Source organism: Manis pentadactyla (assembly GCF_030020395.1).
Source record: "Manis pentadactyla isolate mManPen7 chromosome 15 unlocalized genomic scaffold, mManPen7.hap1 SUPER_15_unloc_1, whole genome shotgun sequence".
Classification (NCBI taxonomy): domain Eukaryota; kingdom Metazoa; phylum Chordata; class Mammalia; order Pholidota; family Manidae; genus Manis; species Manis pentadactyla.
In genome coordinates, this window is record NW_026644588.1 from 3,112,398 (window position 1) to 3,139,986 (window position 27,589).

The window sequence follows — 27,589 nt, forward strand, 5'->3', positions numbered from 1 at the left end:
TGTCCACACCCCCATTCAGGACACGGATTGAAGCCACAGAGCTGCAACCAGGCTCAGAGGAGGCAGTTTTCCCAGAAATGCCCCACCTCCTGCACACACCGGGACCTGCCCCGGGCAGAGCCTCCCAGACGGGACCTGTTCCGTGCTGTGCAGTCTGCAGAGGCGCCCCAGCGCTTCCTCCCTTGGGATGTGGTCTGTGAACCTACATCACCCGTGGGACAGCCTTTGTGAAAGAACAGGGATTGCACTCCCTTCATGTTGAAAGACTGGAAACAATCTAAAAGCCAGAAATTCAGGTCCTTGTATCTGAATCTCTCCCCCTCGGGGTTCACATGCCAAAGAGATGGCTTCTAGGTCCTTGAGAAAGACACTGCTGGATCATAAGCTGGCAAGGCGCTTGCTTACCTTCTAAAAAGATTTACATCTTAAGCAGCTGATGGTACATCCCAGCAAAGGACCATTTTGCAGCCATTAGTAAGCATGCATGCTGTTTTGCTGTTGTTATTTTTTAACACATCTGGGGGAGATGTCCATGGAGACTTGAGGGGTGGGGGCGGATGGATTGCTGCAACTGTGTGAGTTTTGGAGGGGATCCTGGTCTCTAGATGGGGACCCTGGGGTGGCCAGCACCTTGATGGTAGCTTGGGAGGCCCTGTGCAGAGAATTGTACCATTCCTGGACTTCAGTCCCACAGAACAGTGAGCTCATAAATGGAGAATGTTTAGATTTGGGATAGTTTGTTATACAGTAGTAGTCTCACCAACAGGACAAGCAAATATATTAGGGTGTCCTCCAGCGCCCAGTAGACTTCACTTCCCCCTTAGCATTCCTTTAGTAATATCATCTCCTACATTTCCCAGTAAAGAAGGACCTTTGCCATTCCCCAGGGGCTCCTGATAACATGCCAGTTAAATCTACGTTGGCTGTTCCCACTATTTAGAATGCTTGTCCCCATGTCCACCCGGCTTGGTCTGCAACGTTCCTGAAGTCTTTGTGGAAAGGTCACCTTCTCATCGGGGACTTCAGAGCCACCTTCACTGATACCAAATGACATGTGTGCACCATCTAAAGGGATATTTCTATATATCCTCTTTCCGTGCTATGTATTTTTTCCACACAGCATGAAACAAAGTTGCAAAATGATATTTAAATTAATAACTGGATGGTTACAGTTTCCCACCGACTCCAGCTGTTATGAGGACAGGGGCTTTATTTTAATTCTACATTCTAAAGTTCTTAAGTCTTAGAGTGGCTCTAAAATTTCAAGTGAATTCTACTTAGAATTATTTAGAATCCATTTGGAATTCTAAAATTATTCTAAAGTCTTAGAATTCTTGCAGTGAGGCATGGCACACAGTAATCATTTAATAAATACTTGGTGAATGAATGAAGTAGACTATTTCTTTGGGTTTGGGTTGGAATTAAATTAGATAATACACATCCCATGCCTGTAAGAGTTCTGGAAAGATTGTGAAATCTTGATAAATTAGACCTAAGTTTTAGTTTTGAAGCTTGACAGGCACTGCATGTTCAAGACAGGAGCAAGATGTTTAGATGAATGGTGCTCGCCCATACCCGCCCGTGCTGGGTGAACTTGGACCGAGGTCCCTCTGTAACCTCCTAGGAGAGGCTCTGAGTTTTAGGAGTTGTCAATATAGTCTGGATATTAATCCCTTACCAGATGTATGGTTTGCAAATACATTCTCCCATCCTTTGGGGTGACTTTTTACTCTGTTGGCAGTACCCTTTGATGCACAAAGGTGCTTGATGTCAATGAAGTCCAATTGGTCTATATTTTCTTTTGTTCCCTCTGCCTTTGGCGTCATGTCTAATCACCACGTGATTTCCAAATCCTCTCTTGTGAAGATTTTGGTTTATGTTTTCTTCTAAGTGTTTTGAAGTTTTAGCTCTTACATAGAAGCCTTTGATCCATTTTGAGTGGCCTTTCACCCGTGATGTTAGGCGTTGCTAGACCTCTTTTACAAAGGATGGAGGTAGAGCTTAGAGGGTAGTTGTACCTTCTCTGCAGCTAATGCTCAGCATCCAGACTGAGCACCTTCCCCTGCAGGCAAACAACCCTAGCAAATCAGATGATTTATAGTGGGAATAGCAGGCCTTCTCACCTTGAATGAGAAACACCACTGATCCAGCTTAGAAAATGCATCTCACATTTAAAAACTCTGTAAAATTAATAGTGCACTTTGAATCACATTAAAAACAATCTATTATGTAAAATTATCTTGCTATCAAAAACATTTTAAGGGAAATAAAGATATATACTTTTCCTTTTATTAAAAAAGTCTATATACAACATCAAATATTCAAGAATGTACACATTTCTCATATGAGAAGGTCGTTAACCATGCCAAGTAAATTAAAAGAGTCATTTTAAGTGCACTGGGAGGGCTGCCCAGCCAGAGACTTTTGGTCAGGATATAGTCCTTGGGACGCAGTAATTGGGGGAACTTTTTCTTCATGACCTACGCTGAATGTTTTCATACCTACCGTTGCTGCAGAGAATCCGTATCCTACAAAGGGATCTGTCTTCCTGGCATCCTCACAGGCACCACCAAAGTCTCTGGTCTGATTCAGGCCCACAGCCCCATCCCTAAATGCTCCGCTGGACTCCCCTACCTGGTCCGCTCCTGTCTAGCTGCGTTCCTTCACCTTTCTCGTAATTCCCCCTCAGCTCTCGTCTATGCAGTCGGTAGGCATGTCACCGAGGATGGGATTACGCACGCCTCCTGTTCCCTCTTTGTGGCTTCACTCCCCGTAGGTGTCCAGCAGAGGGTTGCAAAAGGAGCATTTCCCCTTTCTGTTTGGCAGGGGCTGCCCTTACCCTGAGCCAGGGATTCAAAGCCCCAGGCGGTGCCTCCTCCGTGAAGCCCTCACGTGCCTGCGGGAAGTGAGGCGCTGCCATGGCCCCGGGGCTCGTTTTTCTGCTTGGATTTGGTGAGTAGGGGACAGGGAAGGAGGATACAGACACCGAGGTTCTTAAGCCGCGTGCCTCCCAGGGGCCTCTTCCCCTGTGAGGTCCTGGGACCACTTAGTGACACAGCGATCGCGCGTGGGGCAGCTCTTCTTCCACGGGCACCCGGGTCTGGTTTCTGGAATGATCAGGCCCTTGGGGAGCCCTGGTTTACAGGGTGACGCCGCTCACCAGGTCTTTCTCTGTTGCAGGGTTCTGTCTGGAGCAAGGGGTTCGGGCGCAGCTTGGTGAGTCCTTTCTCCCTTCTGCTGCTCAGCAGCCTTCAGCTGGGCTGAGGGGACGGCGCCGTGAGCTCGAGAGGCCCTGACACCGTCCCCCTCATTCACGTTTCCCATTTTATTAAAAAAAATTTTTTTTAACATTCTCCGCCATTGTGCCAACCTTCGGTGGAGTCTCTTCCCTGCTCCAGAAAGCTTCCCGAGGGTTCTCCCCTGTCAGCACAAACGAGTGAAGAAAAGGGCCCCCAGGTCTGGTGACAGGGCTCAAGGGAGACCCAGCCGCTGACCCTGGCCACACGGACAGCCCCGGGCACGTTTGCGGATGTGACACCCTCCCGTTTTGGGGGTGTGTGTGTCCTCTTCTGCTTGCCACAACCTCAGCGGCCTCCAGCTAACTATCGAGGGTGGGTCCGCTCCCAGGGCAGCCAGTCCTGCTTGGGAAACAGACTGGAGGAAAATGAGAGCCCCACTTTGGCTGGTTCTGGGCCCTTTTTCAGGCAATTTCCTGCATCTGAGCCCTGAGTTCCTCCTTTCCAAAACAGGGTAACAGCAGAGGGCTGCGTCAGTTAAGATACAATGCACATCACGCTCAGAAAACAGCACTTGGCTCAGATTAGGTCTCATTGTGTAAATGTAACAATGGTTAGGTAACATTTATTTTTTCCCATTGCCTAACGACAGTCTCCGGTTTCGCCTAAGTGATCTCATTTTAATCTTATAAACCCTCCAAGAGGTAAGTTAATTCCTTCACTTTCCAGATATATCGAACCTTTGGTGTGACATCAACATGTAATGTGTGCTGGGTGTAGGGTTCTGACTTCCCGTCGGTTTTGCCCTCTGATCGAAGGAAAATAATATTAACAGAATAGATAACTAAAACATTTACTATGTTTGAAGGTGTTTAATGCTTAAGAGACACAAAGCATAAGAGAGCGCATTCAGGAGCAGACGAAGTCCAGGCGTGTGGACGTAACGGTGACGTCTGAAGGGGTGGGAGGCTGGAGGTGACACGGGGACATCCTTTCATGCCAGAAAACAAATGCAAATTGCGCTGGGGAATCAACTGGGTTCCGCTCATCCAGGCAGTGGCCAGGGTGTCCAGAGCTAGCGACGAGTGAACATGGTGGGGTGTGAGGTCCAAGCACAACAGGTCGGGCAGCGAGGAGCCCGGCAGGCCAGGGACAATGCTCAGCTGTCACTAGAATGGGGCGGGGCCGCTGGAGGCTGTGAGCGGAGGACCGAGTTGCTGCTGCTTATTTAGGACCACGGGCTTCAGTGTTTCCGTGGAGGTCGGAGAGCGGTTGGGGCCTGTGTAGAAGGAGAGAAGTTAAGAGCACAGAGCAGTGATGCAACGAGAGGCGATGGTCTCTTGGCCCCGGGCAGCGGAAGCCCTGCGGGCTACAAAGGCAGAGACCCCCCAGAGTTCACTTCCATGTTGGACCCAGGGGTTGGAGAAAAACTAGTTAGTCTCCAGTTGGCAGGGTCGGCTAAGTTGCATTAGCTGTTTTGAAATTTCTTAGAGCTCTCATTTGGGCATAATTAGCTGAATATTTTCACAGTTGAGAAGTTCACAGTTACCCAAACGAGTTCAGGTGAGTGACTGTAGTGTGCCCTATAGTATAGGGTGTGTGCGTCTGTATGTCTGGCGTACATGTGAGCAGTATATGCATTTAGACGGGCAGATGTGTGTGTACACGTAGGTGATGGAGAGCTAGAGGCTGTGTGGGGCCTACAGAAATGAGCTGGATTAAAGGGCCAAGCCCAGAGGCATCCCGAGGTTTAGTGGCTTGGAGGTGATGGGAAACAGCCAAGCAGATGGACAGCGTGTCCAGGACAGAAAGCAGCGTGTGGCCCTGCCTGACAGGTGATGGACTGAGGACAGGGCCGGGGTGGGCGTGGCTGGGAGTCACTGGGCTTGAACCACTGCCCATGAGTCGTGCCGTTCCGGGGCCTCGGGGGGACGGGAACAGCGGTTTTCTGGCATTGGGATGCTCTGGGTTCAGGGCGTGTTTGTCTTGCAGGGCAATTTCCCCGGCCCTCCATCTGGGCGTCACCAGGGACTCTGGTCCCCCAGGGCAGTCCTGTGACCATCCACTGCAGGGGGCCGTCAGGAGTGTCTGTGTGGCGGCTCCTTAAAGCAGAACCTTATCCCACCTGGGAGGACATGAGCCCCCACGGAGCGCAGGGAACACTCAGTTTCTTCATCCCGTCTGCGAGCCACTTCACTGCTGGGACTTACTCCTGTCGATACTTGAAACGAGGGGTCTGGTCAGGACACAGTGGCCTCCTGGACCTGGTGGTGACAGGTGAGGGGCACCCCCATGGACACGGTTCCCAGCCTCGGTCTCTGCTGGCCGCCATGTGGGACTGGCCGTATCCCCATCACTGACCCTGCCCTCCCTCCGTGTCCGTCTGGGTCGCCTCTGTGTTCTGACCGTGGCCGTGGCCTTGCAGAGAGGCAGTGGGGTCCCACAGCACTGCGCCCGATGGGACAGATGCTCGTCCACCTGGTGGGTGGGTGTTTCTGTCCTGTGATCTCTGAATGGCAGCAAGGGGTGAAGGTCAGCCTTCCTCCTTCCTCCTTTTGGGCCCAACCAAGACAACGGCGCTGTCCCATGTGGTTCAGTGATCAATCAGCTTTTCTCTTCCAGGAGTGTACGAGGGCAGGCTGTCCCTGACTGCCCTTCCCGGCCCCAATGTGACCGTGGGAGGGAATGTGACCCTCCCGTGCCAAGCATCTTATTCCTACGCGTTCTTCAATCTGTCTAAAGATGAACGAATTGACCTTCCCCAGGACTTCTTTCGCCAGGACCACAGGACCTTCCTCATCTCCCCGGTGACCCTTGCCCACAGGGGTACCTACAGGTGCTTCGGTTCATGGCAGCACTCTCCCCACAAGTGGTCAAAGCCCAGCAATCCCGTTACGCTTCTGGTCACAGAAGAGAAGAGCGGCCAGACAGGTAATTCCAGCTCTCTGCTCAAGGGTGTGCTCCTGATGGGAGGCGGGGGTCAGTCCCACCTGGTCTGACCGTGTGGGCTGTGCACCCTACCGACGACCCCTCTAAGATCCCTCGGTTCAGTCCATAGGCCCTGAAGCGCCACGAACTCACGAGGGCAGTTGGGGGCAGACATAAGCAGATTTTTCTTGGGAAGAGATGTCTTCACTTATCTGCACAAAAGAGCTCTTGGGACCAGAGTGAGGGGTGGGCGTGCCGCTCAGGATGGGTGTCATCCTCCTCCACACCCCCCAGCGCTTCCCTCGGGCAGAGCTGTGTGCAGATGGGCCTGGGACTGAAAGGGTCACCCCTGCCTACAGAGACAGCAAACGTGAAAAGAGGGGCCGTGCTGGCTTCTTCATTCCAGACGACTTTCCCAAGCCCTGGAGCAGACACAGCCTTTGGCGGGAGATGCCGGGACCACAGGGGTGTCTCTGGCTGGCTGCCAAGGCAATGGGGAGGTGCAGAAGGAGATTTGCAAGGGGGGATGTCCAAGAGGGATGCTTGGTCAAGATGCTGCAGGGCTTTGCAGGGAGGAGCAACTTAGCAGTCTTGGCGGATGGGGTCTGAGTTCCAGGTGCCATAACTTTCCTGATTAGCTGAGGCTTCTCAGGGTTTCAAGGGAGGGGCCCGTGTCCCAGGCGCGGGGAACAGAGGGGACGGAGGCTCAGAAGTGTGAGGCGAGCCTGCCTGGTGCTCCCTGGGAACTCCAGTTCATTGCTGGGGGCATGTGTGGGTTAGGGAAGGAAAGATGGACACCGGGGGAAGGGATCTGAGGAGGAAAGGACGGGTAGAGGAGGAGGCAGGCGTGACTGGAGAAGTCTGTACAGGACCAGCCTGCAGGCAGGAATGCCACGTGGACCGCAGGGGGTGCGCTTTAGTGGAATATCTGCTGATGGGCAGCACACGGTCCGGTGCAGTCAAAAACGCTCCTACGAGTTTCAGATGCAATGGATTATTTGACATCCACTCAGATCTCAGCTGAGCTCTTGATCCGCGCATCTCAAAAGCCCCCCCTCCTCCTGGTCTTCCCGCCGCCGCGGGCGCCGTGCGCCCTCTCTGCTGATCAGGTCGTCGGGGACAGTCCCGGAGGCTCCCCTTTGCCCTCTGTCACCAAACCTCAAGCCTCATTTCCATCCTCAGATCCATTCCTCCTTCCTCTCTCCGCCACTGCACTGTTCTTGCACAGCCGCCTCCTGTCTCTCCCTTAAATCCGCGTATCACACGGCAAACCCGGTGATTTAAAAGAAATACATGGCTCCCTGCCTGCCAGTTCCTCTGTGGGTCCTTCTTGCGCGTAGGTGTAAATCAGACTCTTCTCCAGAGCCCCCAGTGTTCTCCCAAAGGTTTTGACCTTTGCTGACCTCTCCTGACCTGTCCGTGCTTATGGAGCCCCTTCCTGTCCTGAACGATCTGTCCTCTCTGCGCGCGGGTCACACCAAGCTCCTCCTCACTGCTGAGTCTGCACCTGTTGTTCCCTCTGCCCGGACGCTATTCTTGCACCTCAGAGATCTGGGTGCTGCCTAGCCTTCGGGGCTCATCTCCCAGAGAACCCTTCTCTTGTACTGCAGCGTGAGCAGCCTGGCCATGGGTTTACTCTGTGTCCAGCAGCACTGCGTGTATTGGTTGACGGGCAGACGCTGCCGTCGGGCGGCTTCACTGCGCTTTCCCACGCCTGCAGCGGCTTGCCTCGTCTGCGGAGGGCGCACAGTGGGTGTCTGTTGAATGGGCCTTTGCTGCTCACTAATTCTTAGATCCGCGGGCTTCTGGAAACGGACGCCTCCCCATCGTGGCTGGGACCTCGGCTGCTGCTGGGCTCCTTCTCGTCTTCCTCCTCTTTCTCCTTTGCGGATGTCGGGCGTCGGCCCAGACACAGTACGTCCTGGGGGTGGGAGGCTTAGCGGGGCGGGGGCGTGTGGGGAGGGGCTTGGGGGTTCCCCCACCGAAACTCTGATCTCGGACCCTCTGCAGGGAGCGCTGAGGGTGAGAGCAAAGGCCGGGTGAGGTCTCAGAGGTAGGAGAGCGCGGGCTTCCCCCGGGAACGCGCGGCCTCTGCGTCCTTCCTCAACCCGCAGTAATGCCTCTGCCCCCTTCCTGCAGCTGCAGCCCAGTCACGGACTTCCGGGGGGAGAGTCAGGGTAAGGGGCCCGGGAAGGAGGGCAGCTGGGGCGGGGAGGGTGTGCTGGGGAAGGCGGGAGGCACCCTGGAGGGAGGGGAGACGGTGGGGGGGGCTCCACCTGGCAGGCGGCGTGTCACTGCGCTTCCCGGGTTTCAGCCAGTCACCCCCAAAACGCAGGTGGCAGGACTGGGCGATCTGAAGGCTCTCCCCGGAGGCTCAGCCCCCCATCTTGCTCTGCAGCCGTCGTGGAGGTCATCCAGCCTGAGGGCAGGGAGAGGGGCCTGCAGGCGAGTCTCCGCACGCCCCTCCCCTCCCGCCCCGTCCCCTCCCTGCACCGTCAGGCCCCCGCAGAGGAGGACCTGCAGGAGGTGACATACGCTAAGCTACACCTGGAGACCCCCCTGGGGAGTGGGGACCCCCTGTCGCCCTGCGCCCCGGAGGCCTCTTCCGCGCAGCCCTGTGTGTACGCAGTCCTCAGCCTGTCCGAGGGCGGAGCCGGCGCCGGCTGTGTGGACTCGTGTGACAGTGCTCCTTGAGGAAGATGCAGCGCCCTGGGGCCCCTCCTCATGTCCCTCGGCCCCAGCCATTGTCTTCGAACTCCCCAAAGACTCAAGAACAGAGAAGTCTGTTTACTGTCAAGGAGCGCCGGGACCTGTCAGCTGTCTCAGCAGGTTCCTGGTCCTTGCGCACGTGCCGCCCACTCGCCTGCTCAGGCTCACGGATGCCCTCCCCGGATCTGTGCTGAGGGTGAACACTTGTAAGACATATTTTCTGGTCTCCAGGCACTCAGAGTCTACCGAGCGGGGCAAGCCGTGTGACCCGGCCCTTAGCAGAGAGGATGCACCGAGCCCCGCCGTGCAGCACGTCTAGGGAGAACCCACTGCCTGCGAACACAAGCAGAAGCCAGGCAGGGTCACGCTGGGCAGGGAGGAGGCTCCTCACGGCTTCGGGCCGGGGCTCTAGGAGCTGCCGGGGGCAGAGGACGGAGAACGGGAAGGGTTCTTCGCGAGGGGGCCGCACTGCAAAACGGAACGAGATGGCCACGCGAGGGGCCCTCTGGGGGAGGGGATGGGGCCGGGGGTTCGGAGGGTGTTTTATGGTTCCCCCTGCCCTGGGTTTGGTGAATGTCTCTTTTCAATTATACAATTAAAATAAATACGACATAATAAAACGAGCAGTGGGTGAAAGGAACTGGACTCGGTCTTAAAATAACTCTTCAGGAAGTGTTGACAAAAGGAAGCAGAGAAGAAAGTGAATGGCGGGTGCAGCGAGATACAGCAAAGGGTTTGGCGTGAGTACGTGTGTGTTGACGGGTGGAAATAAACCGGGGGAGGAAACGTGGGCGACAGTGGGGCTGAGCGGCGGCTGCCACAGGTGGGGATGGCGTTTCCGGGACGAGCCCAGACTCCACGAGAGGTGGGTTAGCCTGGGGCCACATTCCCGTTCGGCACCACTTGCTGCGGGTCGGATTGCGTTCAAAGGTCATTCTGTAAGGCAGAAAGACGGCCAGCTCGGGGGCGCGTGGGATGAGCGCCCCCACCTCGTGGGAATCGGAGGAATGGAAATGGCAGCAGTGACGGGGTATTCCTCCACCCGCACCTCGAGGGATCGAACAGCGTCCCCTCCAATCCATGCGCTGAAGTGCTACCCACCAGGACCTCAGAGTGGGACTTTCTTTGGAAATGGGGTCATCGCAGCTGTAGTTAGTTAAGACGAAGTCACACAGGAGTCGGACAGGCTTCTAATCCAATATAAAATGCGTCCTTATTAAGAATAAAAAGGAAATTTGGACACAGAACACACGCCATGTGATCCTGAAGGCAGAGAGCAGGGTGATGCATCTACAAGCCAAGGAGCCCCAGATTTCCAGCAAACGCCAGGAAGCTGCAGAAGGGCGCGGGCCAGATTGTCGCTCACAGTTCTTGGAAGGAAGCGCCCCTGCAGACACCTTCACTCAGACTTCCGCCTTCCAGAACCATGACACGATAAACTTCTGTGTTTAAGCTACCCAGTCAGTGATCTGTTGTACGGCAGCCCATTGGACTGGCAAAGATCAGAAGGCTGGGTGGCCGCAGTTTTAAGAGTGTGGGGAGGCGTGGGCACTCCTCTGCGCTGTTGTGGGAAAAGAAACGGGTGCAGCCAATCGGCGGTGCAGTTTGGCCCCATGTAAGCTGAAAATCCACCCGACTTCTGATCTGGCCGTTTCCCATTGGGTATGTATTGTAAAGACATTCACACCTCTGACCATAGGGATGCGTGTAGAATGATATTTAGCTCAGCATCGTTTACAGTGGAGATGTTTGCACATAAGAGGGCTGTTGTTATTGGGACAGGGAGGGAGTCATGTGTTGGAAGTAAACCAATGTTCTGAGATACTGGAACGTACTGTAGACTCTCAGTGTGCAGTGGAAAGATGAAACGCTTCCCTAGCATTATATGATTTACAATACGACACGCATTCTCCCAGACAGAAAATAATCTTTTGCAGAAATGAATGAATTCATGTGGAATATTTCTGAGCCATTCCTTGGAGGTGGCAAAAAGAAGCGAGAACTTAGGGGCACAGATAAACAAGAGAAAGCCTTTGCCTAAATCTCTGTGAACATGTGGTTAAGCCAGAGGGAAAGAATTTACTTGGCTCCCAGAATCCAAGCCTCAACTGGAAAAATGAATTTTCTCCTAAGCTCAAGGTTCACCAGCATGGCATGGAAACTGCCCGTTTCTCCGTCTGGTGTGAGGGCCAGATGGGTCGGTGTGTGAGATTCGTGCACCCAAGTTTACCTTGCTCTAAGCCCCCGAACTCTAACCCGGTGGGCATCGACTGGGGGTGGTGTCACTCCACAAGGGACATCTAGCAGAATCTAGAGATACCTGTGGTGGTCACAACTGGAGGGGCCCTTGTGCTCATGCCACGCAGTGGATGGAGGCCGGGGATGCTGCCAGACCTCCTTTAATGCAGGGACAGCCCTCTCGACTCCCTTGTAGACTCACCTGGTTGCAGATGTCAATAGTAAAAGGGTGGGACACCCTGAGCTGACGGCCGTACCTCTCCAGCTTTATGCTCCCTGACTTCCATCTGCATGAACCGCACCCCACTTACAAGGTCATCAAGCTCTCGGGCGGGCTGAACATGCCCCTCTTCTTCCATGACCAGGAGGCCCAACTTCAGACATCACTGCTCCCAAGCAGGGGTCCCCGGAACCATTCTGTTAAGGAGATCCACCCCATAACGCTCCATCTCAGCACCTCATTCAAAATAGCACGATTCCCATGCATTTTATACTGTTGGAGGGAATAACCCCCTCTCTCCCTCTCTGCTTTCTAGCTCTGTGAATTAGTCTACTCTGGGTATTTGAGATAAATGGAATCACACCCTAATAGGGCCTTCTGTGTCGGGCTTATTTCCTAGCTGCGCACATCATAGCGCGTATCAGAATCGCACTCCTTGCTAAGACTGAGCAACATCCCATCGTATGGAGAGACCACAGCTTGTTCGCCCATCCGTCAGTGGGCATCTGAGTGGGTTCCGTCTTGGCGAATATCTATCTGCTCAAGTCGCTGCCTTCCATCCTTCCGGGTGGTGCCCAGCAGTGGGGTTGCTGGGCCATATGGCAATTCAGTTTTAACGTTGTCCACAGCGGCCGCCCCATTTCACGGTCCTGAGGATTCCAGCGTCCCCACATCCCCGCCCACACTGGGTGTTATCCGTGTCACTACCGTCACGCGGGCTGGTGTGCCGTGGCATCTCACTGGCAGAAGTCAAGGAGTTCAGGGGGTGCCAGGACACCCACGATGCCTCACAGAGGCGCCATGTGGGCTGCTGACAGCTGATGTGGGAGGCTCCTCATAGCCTGGGTGCAAGTCATTTCCCCAAGGGGCCGCCTGCCCTCGCATGAGTCTCAGGAAAAGCCAGGCTGGGGAGGGGGGCAGAGGGAGGGGGACGTTCTCTCTCCATACCCCATCCTGCCTCTGCTCCAGCCCTGCGGCCTCCCTCTGGGGATGAGCTTGGGAGGGCGGAGAACCATGGCCCCTGGCCCCACCTTTTTCTTCTGCCTTGGTGAGTCCTGGGGTTTGATCTGGGGAACGCTGAGGGGCAGGCAGCCGCGATGAGGCAAAGAAGTTTTAAAACATGCATCAGTGATGAATCTCAGGCAAGAGGGACGGACCTGCAGGGACCCTTCGTTGGTTGGGTGGTTGGGTGGGAAAACTGGGAGCTGGGGGTGGCGTTTCTGTCTGTTATTCTAGTCCATTCGTGGTGGGGTCAGGAAAGGAGCTCAGGTCTCCGTAGGGACTGCAACCTTCTCCCACGTCACCAGGTTTCTTTCTTTCTACTGTGGGCTCAGCGGAGCGGGACTAGGTTACAAACTTGTCGGTGTCCCTATGATACTGCTGCAAATAATCCTGCCTTTTGTGTCAACGTGGAGGGACCTTGAGGGCATGAGGCTAAGTGAGATGAGCCAGAGAAGCAAAATACCATGTGTTCTCACACATGGAGACTAAAAAAGTCAAGTTCATAGCAGCAGAGAGCAGACTGGGGGTTGCCAGGGGCTGGCAAAATGGGGAGACGCTGGTCAAAGGGCACAAACTTCCAGCTGTAAGGTGAGTCGGTCTGGAGATCTACTGTATGGCGTGGTGACTGTGGTTAATAATACTACAGGCTCTGCTTGAGATGTGCTGGGAGCACAGGACTGAAGTGCTTTCGCCCAAAATAAGGATCATTCTGTGAGGTGACGGATGGAGTGGCTTCACTGGGGGAATCGTTTCTGCACATCAGAGCACCCCGTCGCACACTTTAGGTGTACACAATGTTTCTTGGTCAGCTGCAGCTCAGGAAGGGTGGGGGGCGTCTGCCCTGGCGGGTCCGGCCTGCTCTCACCGCACGTTCCTCATCGGCCTTCTCCTGGGCATGCCATATGCATATTTCGTCAAAAGAACTTCATCACCCAGAGGCGAGAGGCTCCAAGAGGCTAAGTGGGAAGGAAAGCGGTTGTGTTACGGGGATAGGCTGGCAAAACCACGGGCACAAACCTCCTCTCATTGCTTGACTGACTCATTCATTCTTGAACACACCCTCATGGAGCGCTTGCCAGGGGCCTGATGAAGTGGGGCCTGCTGTTATCCACCTTTTAGATGAGAAAACGAGGCCCAGAGAGATAAAATGACTTGTTTAAGGTCACGCGGCTAGGGCTCCAATGCACACCTAGGGATTTTGGCACCAAGTCCATGTTCTTTGCCTCTAAAATATGCTGCTAGTGTTTGACTCTACCTTCTGCCAGCTGTAGGGCTGAGGGCAAGAGACTGTCTCAATGGCCTGATCTACAAAATGGGGCAAATAATGGCCCCTAAACAGTAGGATTATGGTGACCCAGGGTCCATACACAAAGCATGCAAAGGAGTATCTCCCGCTGTGTTAGAGGGGCGGAGGTGGCGTGTGTAGGGCCATGGACAAAGTGGGGACAGGGGAAGAACGGGTGCGGACAGAGGGTGGGACTCGCAGGGCCTGGTGACGAGCGTGTCGCCCCCTGAGCTCTGGAGTTGAGGATGGTGCAGGTGCAGCCCCTTCCCAGCTGTGTGGGCTAAGAGAAATTACTTCGCCTCTCTGTCCAGTTTCCTTATGTTTGCAATGGAAACAACCGTCCCTCCTTCTGGCGTGTGTGTGAAGGATAAGGGTTAACCGGATAAGACACAGGATGTTCAGCTAAACTGAATTTTGGATAAACAATGAGTATTTTTTAAACATAAGTATTTCCCATGTATCTCATGGGCCAAACTATGCAAAAAAATTTTGGGGCAAAAATTTCATTGTTCACCTGGGATTCAAATGTCACTGGGGGTCCTGCGTTTTTATTTGCTACATCTGGTAACCTAGTAAGACTCAAACAGGCGGTGTTACCAGCCCTGCGGAGAGTCTGGGCTCCAGAGAAAATGGTTGATTGTTCAACTCAGAGAGGAATTAGTTCAGATGGACGGAAAAATGGGGGGAGGGCGCCTCCAGGGCAGAAGCAGTTTGACAGACCCTGTGAAGGTACGTGAGGGGCTCCTGAAGATCAGGGAGAGAATGACCCACAGGTCCCAGGAAAGCTGTGCCTGTGGAAGTGAGCCAGCCAGGTGTGGATTCTAGGGAAGATAAGGGGGGGAAATACGTGGGCTCATTATAACCCCCACGCGTGAATCCTCTTAGCACAGCCATGATGATGTAATTGCTGAATATTGATTGAAACAAAAGGTTAAAATAGTGGGAAATCCATGATCGACACACCCTGAGGTCTCCTGGCTTATGATAACAATGCAAGAGACCCTGCATCCCAGACCTGAGTGTCGGTCAGAGGCTGGATCTCAACTGTCCCCACCACAGGAAAGAAATGGCAAGTGTGGAGGGCACAGAGGCAGGAGCGGAGTGGACATCCTCGTGTCAGATATAAATGTATCAAACAAACAGGTGGCTGACCTTGAATCTATACAATGTCCATCAATTACATTTTGATAAAGCTGGGGGAAAAAACAGGAGCCTCTGGCCCACAACCCCCTTCCCAGAGAAGGGGGATTGTCTTCCTAGCTGTCAAAAGTGTGTGCGCCGGGCAGGGGCGCAAGGAGTCCCTGCTTGGCCTTAAAAAAATTGTGGTGAAATAGTAACCGTAACATGGAATTTACCAGTAATGACATGTAGCCCACTGGTGACATTCAGGCACTTGGATGGGCACCCGCCACTTCTGTCTAGTCCCACTCAGTCCCCCCTCCAGCCCCTGGCGGCCTCGGATCACCCTGCCTCCCTGGAAGGATTTCCCTGCAGGAAGCGGCCTCTTAAGGCCGGCTTCTCTCTCTTAAATTAGGTGCATGTATGTCTTTGAAAAAAAATTATGCAAACAAAGCGAATGAGGGCAAATGTCCAAGCGCCCTGCCCAGCAGGCGGAAGTGGGGTGTGTGGACTCCCAGTTTGGCCTCTCCTCTCTCCTCAGGGCTGTGCCTGGGGCACGTGACGCAGGATCAGAGCGGTGAGTCCCCCTCCCAGGCGGCTCTGTCCTCTGGGCCCAGCCTGCAGAGGGCAGGAGGGGTGAGGGTGCCAGGGGGATGGGGGGAGAGAGGGGGACCCAGGAGGGGGAAATGAGGGCACCAGGAGGAGGTCCATCTGGAAGCTGACCCCCAGGCTCCACTTTCCTTCCAGGCCTGCTGCCCAAGCCCTCCCTCCAGGCCCTGCCCAGCTCCCTGGTGCCCCTGGGGAAGCCGGTGACCCTCCGCTGCCAGGGGCCCCCGGGCGTGGACTTGTACCGCCTGGAGAAGCTGAGGTCAAAGTACCACGACCTGGCGGTCCTCTTCATCCCAGCCATGCGGGAGACTGATGCCGGGTGTTACCGCTGCTCTTACCAGAATGGGAGCAGCTGGTCCCCTGCCAGTGACCAGCTGGAGCTGGTCACCACCGGTAAGGGCGGCGGGGTCGGGGGGTGGCCGCAGTGGCCGCAGGGCTGCCTCTTCCTCAGTCTGGGTCCTGGCAGGCAGGGGAGGATGGGGATCGAATGTCCAAAGTCCCAGGCAGCCGGGACCAGGCTGGCCAGTGAGGCCCTGGCCCCTGGCACTCAATTTAGGGGAGGCGCCCAGAAACTGTACTCAACCTAAGTAACGTGTCAACGTGATCTTTTAGGAAAAAAATCCAAACCGCGGCAAAATGTCTTAAAGAACAAAATATCATAATTTTCATAAGGACAGGAGGCTGCGGCACCATCTGAGCCCCGCCTGAGCCTGAGGCACCCCTCCATGCCTGTTCCCTGCATTTTTACTTGTATTTTAACATTTTGATGGCATAAGATGTTCTCAGCTTTAGGTTTTTATTTCTAATGCACTTTGAAATGGTTACCTTCCTAAGTAGATTCGGAAAATACCTCCCATGGGTCTCCTTCCATGTCAACCAGAAGAATAAAGTTTAATGAATTCTTTTTTTTTCTTTTTCAGCATGAATGAAATAGTTCAACTTGAAATAGTGTTGTGAGTGTTCATAGATTCTTTTTAAAAGTTTCAATATTTCTTTCAACTATGTTGATAGTGTGGAAGAAATTAACCATAGAAATATTTTGAGCCTTTTGCCTCAGGCTGTTCAATGTGGCTCCGCTGGGCTCAGCTGGAGTCTGTCTTTGTTTAAATTCTTGATATTTTGTTTGTGAATGTGTTTGCATTACCTTTGATTTTAAAATTGCACTAAAATATGATATATCTTAATTAGTGGGTTCTTTTTTTTTTGGTGTGTAGGTGCCCCTTTAAGCTGTGGTCACCGAGTTCCTGGGCGGGGACGGTGGCCCACTAGGCTGTGCGCTTGTCACTCACACACTATCTTCTCACTGAGTCTTTTCTGAACCACCCTATTTAAACCTACACCCAGTTTGACACGGTGCTCCTCACTCTCTGGGGTGACACACGTTTGCTTATGGATCTCAGTCAGTCTGATTTCTCTTCCTAACGGGACCTTCACTTCTTAGAACAGAGATGGACACACTGCTTGGCTGAATGAACGAGACACAGTTCTCAGTCCACTTTTGTCGGTGTGAGCGCTGTGTGCCAGGCAGGGGGGCGTTGCCACACCTGATGATGGAAAACAGTGTCAGATGGCATCGCCGTGCAGGCGCACGTTTTGTGGGACAGCCTGGGGCCAAACTGTGACTGCAAATTTCAACTCTTGTCACCTATTATTTCATGGCTTGGGACAAATTGTTTCGCATGGCATGCCCTCCTCCCACTGATAAGATGAGGATATTCACAGTGATGTAATCGTGGGTCTTTGTGAGGATTCGGTGCATTGGTACGCGTCGTGAGCTGGGAACAGAGCCTGGGAATTGGCCCTCGCAGGCAATCTGACGACTGCATTCTGGCACACGAGCTTAGCGCAATGTGGGCCTCGGCTGCTCTGCTACTACCGCCGTACCTCGGGTGCTTGCTGTCTATTAGGCCTGCTGCTAAATGCTCACTACACATTGTCGCAATCAGACCCATTCTGGAGTGGAGAATACTGAGGCACGGATATGGGGGGAGACTCTCTCCAGGGTCACACAGTCCCCGAGTGGCGGGATGAGGACTTGAGCTCAGGCGCTCTGCCAGGACCACGCTGTGAGCTGGCAGTGGGGAGTGGCTTCTCCAGCTCCCCAGCTGTAAGGAGGTGGGGGACCGTCCCACCCCCCCAGCCTGTGTGTTTAATGTAAGTTCCCTTCTCTCCCAGGAGCTTATGACAAGCCCTCGCTCTCCGCTTGGCCCAGCCCTGCGGTGTCCCTGGGAGGAGATGTCACCCTGCACTGCCAGAGTCACTATGGCTTTGACCAGTTTGCTCTGCACAAGGAGGGGGACACTGCGCCCTACAAGGGACCTGAGAGGTGGTACCGGGCCGATTTCCCCATCCTCACGGTGATGGCTGCACACAGTGGGACCTACCGATGTTATGGCTTTTTCAGCAGTCGCCCCTACCTGTGGTCGCCCCCCAGCGACCCCCTGGAGCTCGTGGTCACAGGTAAGGGGCTGCAGACCACCCTTCCCTCCTCCTTCCTCCCAGGCCCCCACGGGAGGCCCGCGGGGAGGGGCCGGCGGGCAGGAAGGAGGCGAAGGCAGGGGAAGCGCAGGGCTTTGCAGAGTGTATCTGTTTCCTGGTGCTGCTCTAACAAATCAGCACAAATTCTTGGCTTAAAACAAACACCACAAACTTACAACCTTACAGTTCTGGAGGTCAGATCCCAAAGTAGGTCTCACTGGGGTGAGACAGGCTCGGCAGGGCTGGCTCCTTCCCGAGGCCCCAGGCAGAATCCGTTCCCACGCCTTTTCCGGCTGCTAGACACACCCACGTCCCTTGGCCTGCGGTCCCTTCCTCTGTCCTCAAAGCCGCCAGCAGAGCATCTTCAAATCTCCGTCTCTGACCCGTCTGTCTCCCTGCCTGTCTTCAGTCTGCGAGGACCCTGTGGTGACATGGGGCCCGTGAATCCACTCACACCTGCCACTGGACAGAGCCCTCAGGGTGCTGCCCACTATCCCAGCGGGCTTTTCCTTTCCCCACAGGCACACCCTGTCCCCAGGGGCTTTGCATGCGCTGAGACCGCGCTTTCTGCAGATAGACCCACGCAGCCTCCTCTGACCGGCGCCTCCTTCGGTCGCATTCCTGACTCTTGGATGCACCCCAGCCACTTCCCGCTGCCTAATTTTTCTCCACAGCCCCTACACCCAGCGTGTCCATTCACATCTGGTTTCTTTTCTGCTGTATCCCAGCACCCACAGAAGTTCCTGGCACACGCTGGGTGCCAAAGAAATATTCGCCTGCTTTTATTTTTTTTTAAGGGGACAATTCGGGTTTTTTTACGTAAATCCGCAGAGTCGTGTGGTTATTGCCACTATCTAGTTTTAGAACATTCCCACCGCCCTATAAAGGGATTGTCGCCATCAGTCAGGCCCGGAATATGGCGGGTGTATCTTTTCAGTTGTTACTTAACACCCACAGCAGCCTAGTGCTGTAAACTTTATATTCATTTTCCAAGTGAGGAAATTGGGCTCCAGAAATGTTTTACTGTTTGCTCAGGACCTACAGCTAACAGAGCATGGAATTCTCTCCTTCTCTGATTTTCCAGAGATCTCTGTGACCACCCGCCGGTTACCCCCAGAACCACCTTCCTCTGTGACAGGTAAATTCTGGAGGATTCCCCCTGGTGTCTGGCGTACAGGCACACGGACTCTCTTTTCTTTCTCCTCTTTATCTAGATGTCTCCATTTAACTCACTGTCTCTTTCACAGACTTGCTTTATTTAAAAAAATCTCTCATTTCTGCCTGTATTGGGTGGGTGTAACAAGTATTTAAGCCGTAACTATGCTACCTTATACTCTCCCATCCTCCCAGCCTCAGGGGGATGGTTTATAATGCCTCACGTGAAGAATATCTGTATGGCTGGTAAAGTCTAGGTTCCTGGCCTCTGTTTTTGAGCCTCAGAGTGGGAGTTAGGTGGAGGGGATCCGGTTCCTGGATGCCCCCTCCCAGCCCCACACTGAGCTTCTGATTCCATAGGTCTGGGGCAGGGTGGGGAGCCGATAATGTTCATTTCTGAGAAGTTCCCAGGCATCCGCAGTGCTGCCAGGTGCACTGAGTTTCGCGTGGGCCCACGTATTCCTGATTTTCAAAGGCATCTCAGCTGATTCTGGCTTTCCGGGTGTTTGCCTGTGCCTTGGGCGGTAGTGTGGGGGCCGGGGTGTCCCCCTCATGTGTTCTTGCTCGGGAAAATCAACAAATTGAAAAAACACATGTTCACACAAAACCCGCACAGGCACGTTCACAGCAGCACATTCGCGACAGGCAGAAAGAGGAAGTGAGTTAAGGGCACGCGCGGGTGGGCGGACCCGGGCCTCGGGGCCGCCGTACTCGTGGGGGGGGGGGTGCGGGAGCCCGGCGGCCTCCGGGGGGGCACGGAGCGCGGGCACCCCGGGGCCGCCCTGACGCCGCCCGCCTCCTGACCGCCCTGCCCAGGATCCCCAGAGGCCCCGGGAGGCGGCACGTGTCATTCCCGGGCGGAGCCTCCGCAGCCGGTGGGCGGCCAGCCGCTGGGGCGCGGTGGGAGGCGGGGCGGGACCGAGTCTGTCTTTCGTCCCGGAGGCCGGGAGGCTATTAACCTGCCTCGTGAAGCCTCCCGGCCTCTCCCAGGAAGGCCCCCGGTTTGAGGGCTGAGAACGCGCTGGACGTGGGCTGCGGGCCCGGGGCTGAGCCGCGTTCCGGGGGACGAAGGCGGGGGAGCCTCGGCTGGGCGGGGAGCGGCCGCGGGTCCGGGGCGCTGCTCCTCTGGCGAGGCTCCGGCCGGGGGCGGCCCCGCTCCCCGCGGCCTCCGCGCGGATCACAGGCGCCACGCGCACCCGCCCCGCTGCGTCCAGAGCAGGGGTGCGCCCCCCCCTTCCGCTCTCCTTTCCTGGAAAGTCTCCATTTCCCTAGAGACAGGTGCCCTTGGCAGGTGCCCTGCGGAGAGGTTGGGTGTCCCCACGGGGCCCGCCCCGCCCCAGCCCCCTCCGGGCTACCTGAGGCCCTGGTGGGGGTCCTCCCACCCTCCGTGTCAACCCACCCCGGGCGCGTCCGGGGCTCTCAGCCTACCCAGCGGTGCTTCTCAGACTCAGTCCTCGTAGGCCAGCCGCTGTCCATCCCTGCGGGCTCGTCCCCACCCCTCGGGCTGACCTCGGCCCCAGGGGTCGGCAGAGGCCCCCCCCTCCCCCAGCCCTGGCCCTGACTTGCCTGCCGTTTCCCGTGGCCGGGCACCTGGGGGGTCTCAGGACATACCTGTGGCATGAGAGGAGAGCTAGCATGTACGGGGTGCTTGTTATACGTCAAGCCCTGTGCCTTATGCTGTTATTATTGTTACTAGTTTAGTTTTCACATTGACCTACGATATAAGCAAGATAACTATTTTCTCTGGACAGATGGGAAAACTGGCTCATAGATGCTAAGTCGTTTGCCAGAGGCCCCACATCTGATTTGTGGTGGATCTGGGGTTCAAGCCTGGACAGCCTGGCTCTATACTGTAGGTCATGTCCTTCTTACAGCCGCGGGATTCTGACCCCCTAGTGCCTGCAATCAGGGTTGGGGGAGGCACGGAGAAGAGGACATGCTCTAATCCCTTTACACTCACCCTTTTGTGATTTCCAGAGCCTTCTAGGAATACCACCGTCCTTCCCAAGGGGACAGTTTCTCCAGCTGGTGAGTAAGTGGTCCTCTCCGGACCCTCTCCCTTCCCATCCCTCTCTGTTCCTAAAGCTGACTGCTCTCCCGAGACAGAAGCTCCACGCCTGCGATCTGGGGTCCAGTGTGTGAAATATTAAGGGGAGGGGAAACAACAGCATGTGGAGCTCAGAGCTGGGTAGTAAGAACAGGTGGGAATGCTGAGATTTTCTAGAGGCCAGAGAAAGACACGTACCACCCTGTCCCCCACCTTGCAACAGGCCACAGTTAGCGGAGTGACCGGGCAGGCCACTGTGTGGGGGGCTGTGTCAGAGGCCCGTGAGGGGTGCACGGCAGGGGTGATATTGTGGAGCCCCGACCCTCGGCGAGGGGGTGAGGGCCCCTCTCGGGAGGAGACTGACCCTAACAGAGCTCAATGGGGTCTCAGGTGAGGGCTCGGCTGTGAGAAGCTCAGGGTGAGGCCTGGGTCCCGGAGATGGGCTCCTATCCCCTGCTCCGGGCACTCTCACCCCTCCAGGCCTCGCCCACCAGTACTACACTAAGGGCAACGTGGTCCGGTTATGCCTCGGGGCTGTGGTTCTGCTGCTCCTGGTGGGCCTTCTGGTAGAAGATCGGCACAGCCGACAGAAACGCCGGCCTCTCCGGGTCAGAGCCGTCCACAGGCCGCTCCCACCCCTCCCGTAGACGCCGAAATCCCCCGGGCATCAGGACGGAGACCAGATGGTCACAACCCTGCACGCCACCGTTAGAACCTCAGGCTTTGCCATAAGTACGAGATGGGTCACAGGGCGGGGAGGGGACGTAAGTCCGCGTGTGGGTGTGAGAGCGGGAGGGTGGAGGCCCCGGCCGTGGAGAAGGTGCTGCATCAGGGAGCTGCTGAGTCCGCGGCCGGCTTTCCCGCCAAGGATGCCCTTTGTTTGGGAGGAAGGAACCTAGTGGGGGCCAACATGTCCTCCCGGGTCCCTCCCACATTGTGGATCTTACGGCACCCTACCTGAAGGTCATACTTAGGTCCTTCTCCAACCTTCCCTGGTAGGGGCTCCAGATGGGCTCTCACAGCTGACCCTGTTCCGTCCACGTCCCCAAGGGCCCCCACACTCTTGTCTGGTTAGCCACAAGCCCACCCTCACTCTAACTCCACCCTAAGCTGCACCCTAAGTCTCCTTTGTTATTTCAAATGGGTGTGGAATATAATACCATATAACAGGCATGTCAGTGGCTTCCCTTCATATGAGAAAAAGAATCCAAAGTACTAACCTTGTCCCGACGGCCAGGATAGGCAAGCTGAGGGGGAATAACTCGGTATGGGGTTGCCTTTGGGGAGATTTATCAGGCAGCTACCCGTGCAGGTCAAGAAACAGCAGAACTGGGCAGGGATGGGCAAGGTGAACAGAAATCAATGCGGTCACAGACATTTCTGTCCCGCCTTCTTCCCACCCCACTGCCCTGGGCTAAGTTCTCTCCAAATAAAGTATCTTTTCTCTGAGTTTGATCAGAAGCCATTAATAAATACCACCTCATTCATGCATGCTTTTATCTTTATTTCTTTTGATAGTCGAGGCATAGACATTCCATCTGTTTTGCCCAGTGACTCGTGCGTGTTTTATGTAAGCCAGGGGCACAAGCAGGGCTGAAATAATACCCTGCCCAGCGACTCGCCCCTCTGAGGGGCTCCTGGGCGGCTCACCATCTCCCTGGGGACCCAGGACTTTACTGGGGAAGGAATGGCCCTCGGAGATTCGGGACATGAAGTCAGAGGGAAGGTCTGCTAAGTTTTGGATTTGGAGTATCACTCCCGGCAGTCAGGTGTGGGTGGTTTTGTTTGATTTTTCCAGCAGCTCCTGGATTTGAGCATCAGATTCATTTATCTTCAACCTGGGGGTACAATAGAAAAAGAAGCTTCTCGTGGCATCAATGAGATTCATTCCAGACGCCCCAGTGTCTGCGAGTCTCAGGCTTTAGGGATTCACAGGGCAGAGCCGTCTTCACTGACTGGTGTTCTGCAAGCAGAGCCCCATAGAGACTTGATAGGGCAAAAGAGATACCATCAGGTCAACACTGGAAAGCTGCTGGGTAGTTCTAGAGCCTTGCAAGATCTCGGGCCATTATCAGGATGTACACAGGGTGAGAGATGGGATTGACGAACACACCTGTGACGTAGCTCTGATACCTATGTACTCCAAAATCCACTCTGACAACTTCTACTAGGTGGACCCGGATGGGACATCCGTTCTTGAACCCATCTGTAGGACCAGCTATTTATCCCCCTTGCCCACGTGATATAACCTAACGACCACCCCTTATTGGACCTGTGACACGGCAGCCTCAACTCTAGAATTCGCCTGTTGGCGGCCAGATTCAGCACGTGAATGTAGAAATGGGAAGAGGGGAGTGGGGGTGGGGGATGGCGAGAGGGGACGATTAAAGCAAAAATGTGTATACAGATAAGAGAACAAGGAAATCAGCTGCCCCGTTTCTTGTTGGCACTGCAGCCTGGTTTTGCTAACGTACTGATACAGTACGTAACAAAACAAAAACTTTTGTTTTGTTATTCAAGATTCACCATACATCTACGCAACAAGCCTTCAGTTACAAGATGGAGAGCTAACGTACAGTGCGGTGACTCCAGTTACCAATACTGTATCTTATACTAGAAACGTGCCAAGGGGGAAGATCTTACACGTTCTCAGCACAACACACGCGAACGGCAAAGTAATGAATACGTTAGTTAGCTTGCCGGGGTAGTCATTTCACACTGTACACATACATCAAAACCAAAATCAAAATGACTTTGGCTGATATAAGGGCCAACTAGCTTCAACATATTTTAAACATCACCCTCCAGGGTCAAATGAAATTGTGTTTATTTGTGACTGCTGGGGGCTGGTCATGGTCTCTGGTAGAAGAGCAAGAATAGTTTCCGAGGTAGACCTGTGTCAGGGAAATTGGACGTGGGGAGAAGAACCCACGGCAGGAGAAGAGGGGGCTGCCCTCGGAATGAGGTGTGGTGGGGCGGCTGTTGGCCTGCCAGTCAGAGGAAGTGGAAAGAGCTCATCAGAAGGGTGCTCGCTGGGCAGAGAGACTCGGAGCACTAAAAACCAGACGCCGAGCAGGCAGGGCCAGGCGGCCACGCCGTTCTGGGGCCTGCGATTCAGGAAGAAGCCCCCACCTTGACTCGCTCGTCTTGAGAGTCAGAGACCCAGGAATCGGGGTCTGACTGGCCAGGCCAGACTAACAGCTCTGCTGCTGCTTCTGTGAGCCTTTATTCTTGGCTGACGCTCTGCAGCATTTTCTAAAGTGAGGGGCCAACTGAAAGGAGGGGGCGAGGAGACAGGGGACCCTCCGTGCCCACACCTCCCTTCTTTAAGCACCCCAGGTTCCCTGAGGTCCGGGAATCATCTTGTTAGGCAGAAAGACAGAATAAAGCCAGTAACGCCCACTAAAAGGGACTCTGAGAGTTAATCAAATAAAACCAGAGAGCGAGAAAGGGCTCACAGAGTTAATTTTTTAATTCTCTCAAGTTTCTAAGACCAAGAGCAACTTAGAATGTCCAGATATGCCCCAGATAAAGAAGGGTATCCGGGCACAGCCTGTGTCTTCATTATACCAAGTAGATCATGCCATTGGGAAATCTACTTAGCCTCCAAAATGGCTCAGCTTATTCTTTTTTTTTTTATTAAGGTATCATTGACATATATTCTTAATGAAGGTTTCACAAGGAAAACAATGTGGTTACTACATTCACCATTATTATCGAGTCCCCCCCACACCCCATTGCAGTCACTGTCCATTACCATAGTAAGATGCCACAGAGTCCCCACTTGTCTTCTCTGAGCTACGCTGTCATCCTGTGACCCCACACACACCATGTGCACCAATCATGATACCCCTCAATCCCCTTCTCCCTCCCTCCCCACCTGCCCTCTCCCACCCCTCCCCTTGGTAACCAGTATGGTCCCTTCTTGGAGTCTGTGAGTCTGCTGCTGTTTTGTTCCTTCAGTTTTGCTCCATTGTTATACTCCACATCTGAGTGAAATCATTTGGTACTTGTCTTTCTCTGCCTGGCTTATTTCACTGAGCATAATACCCTCCAGCTCCATCTATGTTGTTGCAGATGGTAGGATTTGTTTCTTTCTTATGGCTGAATAGTATATGTGTATATGTACCACATCTTCTTTATCCATTCATCTACTGGTGGACGCTTAGGTTGCTTCCATATCTTGGCCATTGTAAATAGTGCTGCTATAAACATAGGGGTGCATCTGTCTTTTTGAATCTGAGAAGTTGTTTTCTGCTTTAGATCTAATAATATGTCATTTTGCACGCCCTGAGGAGCATAGCTGGCATCTATCACCTGTATTCTTATTTTAGATAATATTGCTTTCTGCTCCACACTACTGGATCTGTGATGCAAGGCTATGAAACGAGTTCCAAATGAACATCCAAACGAAAGACTGTCTTTGATGGGTAAGGAATGCTTTGGATCTTTGACTATTGTTGCTCTCAGTGTCTTTCTCTTTTACCTTCTTTTTCTTCCACAAAACCTCTCTGGTTGAAGAGAAAGAAGGGAAACAAAAAATCATGTGCTGTGTAAGGGCCACATTAAGGCAGGGTCATGTTTAGCTCCCCAGGTCAGCATCGCCGATGATCTAGTGTTCAGTAACGTTCTGAAACCCCTTATATAAATCTTGCCCGTGGCCCATCTTTCTTACCCCTGGACACGGCTCCTGCCCTGCCTTCCCTGCAGGGCTTTCATGTTATTGGCACCCACCGCCCCGGCAGCAGGTAGTTTTCTACCACGCCTTAACCCTCCTCATCCTGGGGTGCCTCCCTTCCCTGCAGGCATCCGTGCGGGGTTCCTTCTGTCCTTTCACAGACTTCCTCTCACCAGATCCCCCTCTGTCTGTGTGCATCACGGTCGTGCTTCCTCCACGAAGGCGTGAGTCCACACGGACTGACCCCTCAGCTCCCGTGCACAGATCCAGTGTGCACTCCTGAGACCCCGTGTTTCCTTCCCACTGGAGACAGGCCCACAGGCTGCACCACCAGAGGACCCGGGTGGACCAAGGGGAGCATGTGGAGCTTTGATTCATGCCCGCTGGCTTTTGAGGAGTTGGTCTTAGAGGAACAGTCCTATACACACGTTTGACAGACTGGAGACAGCACGGGAGAAATGTGTGAGCTGAGCTTCGGAGTGCAGACTTCTAAGCTTTGTGTGTGAAGGCCATGCCCTAAATTTTTGATGGAAAGGCAAACATTTAACCACATAATTTGAATGTTTTGAAATGTTGTATATCCTGTATTTATGTATTTGGGAAAACATGGATTTGTGGTGAGCTGTCAAAAATATTTTTACATATGTTGATTAAAAGGATATTTTCCAGTTCTATCTATGCTAACATCAGATACATTGATACTTGAAATATGTGTTTCACAGTGTTCAATAAAAGTGACAATATGAAAATGCGACAGATTATTAATTTACATAATGCCAAACCCACGCGTTAGGCCATCTGGAGCCTGGGGCTGGGGCATGTGGGAAGGGAAGGGGGTGCACAGACTCCCTGGGGTCTGGAGGAAGGAGAGGCAACTGTCTGCAACTTCAACATTTCTCCAGGAATAACTGCTCATTTGTTCTGTATTGAACAGTGAAAGGTGAGGGAAGAGTTATACTAATCTTGTTCAAATTTAGTAGGAATATTACTTTTTAGCTATCTAATAAACAAATTTGATTTTGTTTAGCTTCATAAATTTTGTGTTGGTATTGGCCCTTTGTTGTAAAGGCCTTTTGTTATAATGTTAGTACTAGACAATCTGCAAAGAAAAATAATCACTTTGCTGTATGAATCTAATGTGGCACCGTGTGGACACAACTGGAGAGGCTGGTTGACAATAATAAGGAAAGCAGGTCACCCGAGCACGAGAGCCTTGGGGGAGCTCTGTGGGGGAGACGGGGGCTCTAGGGTAGAGGCAGGTGGGCGCCCCCGATAGGTGCCAAGGGCTTTTCCAAAGGGCGGTGAGAGGCAGTGGGGGGTTGGGCCTTGAGTCATCAATCATTTGTGTACCGGTAACATTTTCTGGTTTTTCTCATTAGATACCGAAATATTACTTAAAAAGAATTCATGACTTTGAAAAAGCACAGATTTCTACTCACCAGTCTTTGCTCAAAATCATCTTTAGAGCAACATATTTCCAAGTCCTATAAAGAAATGATGTCTTCCTTTCAGAAATAATATGAGGCATTTGTTCCCCTTTCTCTTTCTGAGAAAATCTCTCCCTGGCAACCATCAAAATTTGTCCTGTTGGTTTTGACTCTCACTAGGATATTTGTAAACTTGAGAGAAGCAAAATCCCGCCGCCGTTCTTGGGGGTCCATAGGGCATGGCCTTGCTGTGTGATTGCGACGGAGATGGCTCTGTGGGCCTGCCCTTTGTAACAAGCACAGACGGTTCACCTGCCACAGAGATGCCTATAAGTCATCTCACATCCACAAGCCTGTAAACCAGAGTATGTTTCGGGATCTCGCTGCCAAGTCGGAAACGTTGCCCATCTTGGAGAACTCTTGGTTTACATCCAAAGATGGAGTGCTATTTATCTCTG

The 27,589-nt window shown here is 53.6% G+C and overlaps 1 protein-coding gene across 1 annotated transcript; it reads left to right on the forward strand.

Moving 5' to 3' along the window:
- The first annotated feature begins 423 nt into the window (after positions 1-423).
- On the forward strand, positions 424-26,740 carry GP6 (glycoprotein VI platelet). Its single transcript, XM_057496674.1, has 15 exons — positions 424-2,952; positions 3,181-3,216; positions 5,229-5,513; positions 5,859-6,167; positions 7,958-8,078; positions 8,304-8,341; positions 8,563-8,839; positions 15,229-15,314; positions 15,485-15,739; positions 17,522-17,806; positions 18,909-18,962; positions 20,957-21,007; positions 21,507-21,758; positions 25,361-25,456; positions 26,018-26,740. The coding sequence occupies exons 1-13, from the start codon at positions 2,919-2,921 to the stop codon at positions 21,671-21,673; spliced, it is 1,998 nt and encodes a 665-aa protein (XP_057352657.1). The 5' UTR covers positions 424-2,918; the 3' UTR covers positions 21,674-21,758; positions 25,361-25,456; positions 26,018-26,740.
- Positions 26,741-27,589: the final 849 nt, after the last annotated feature.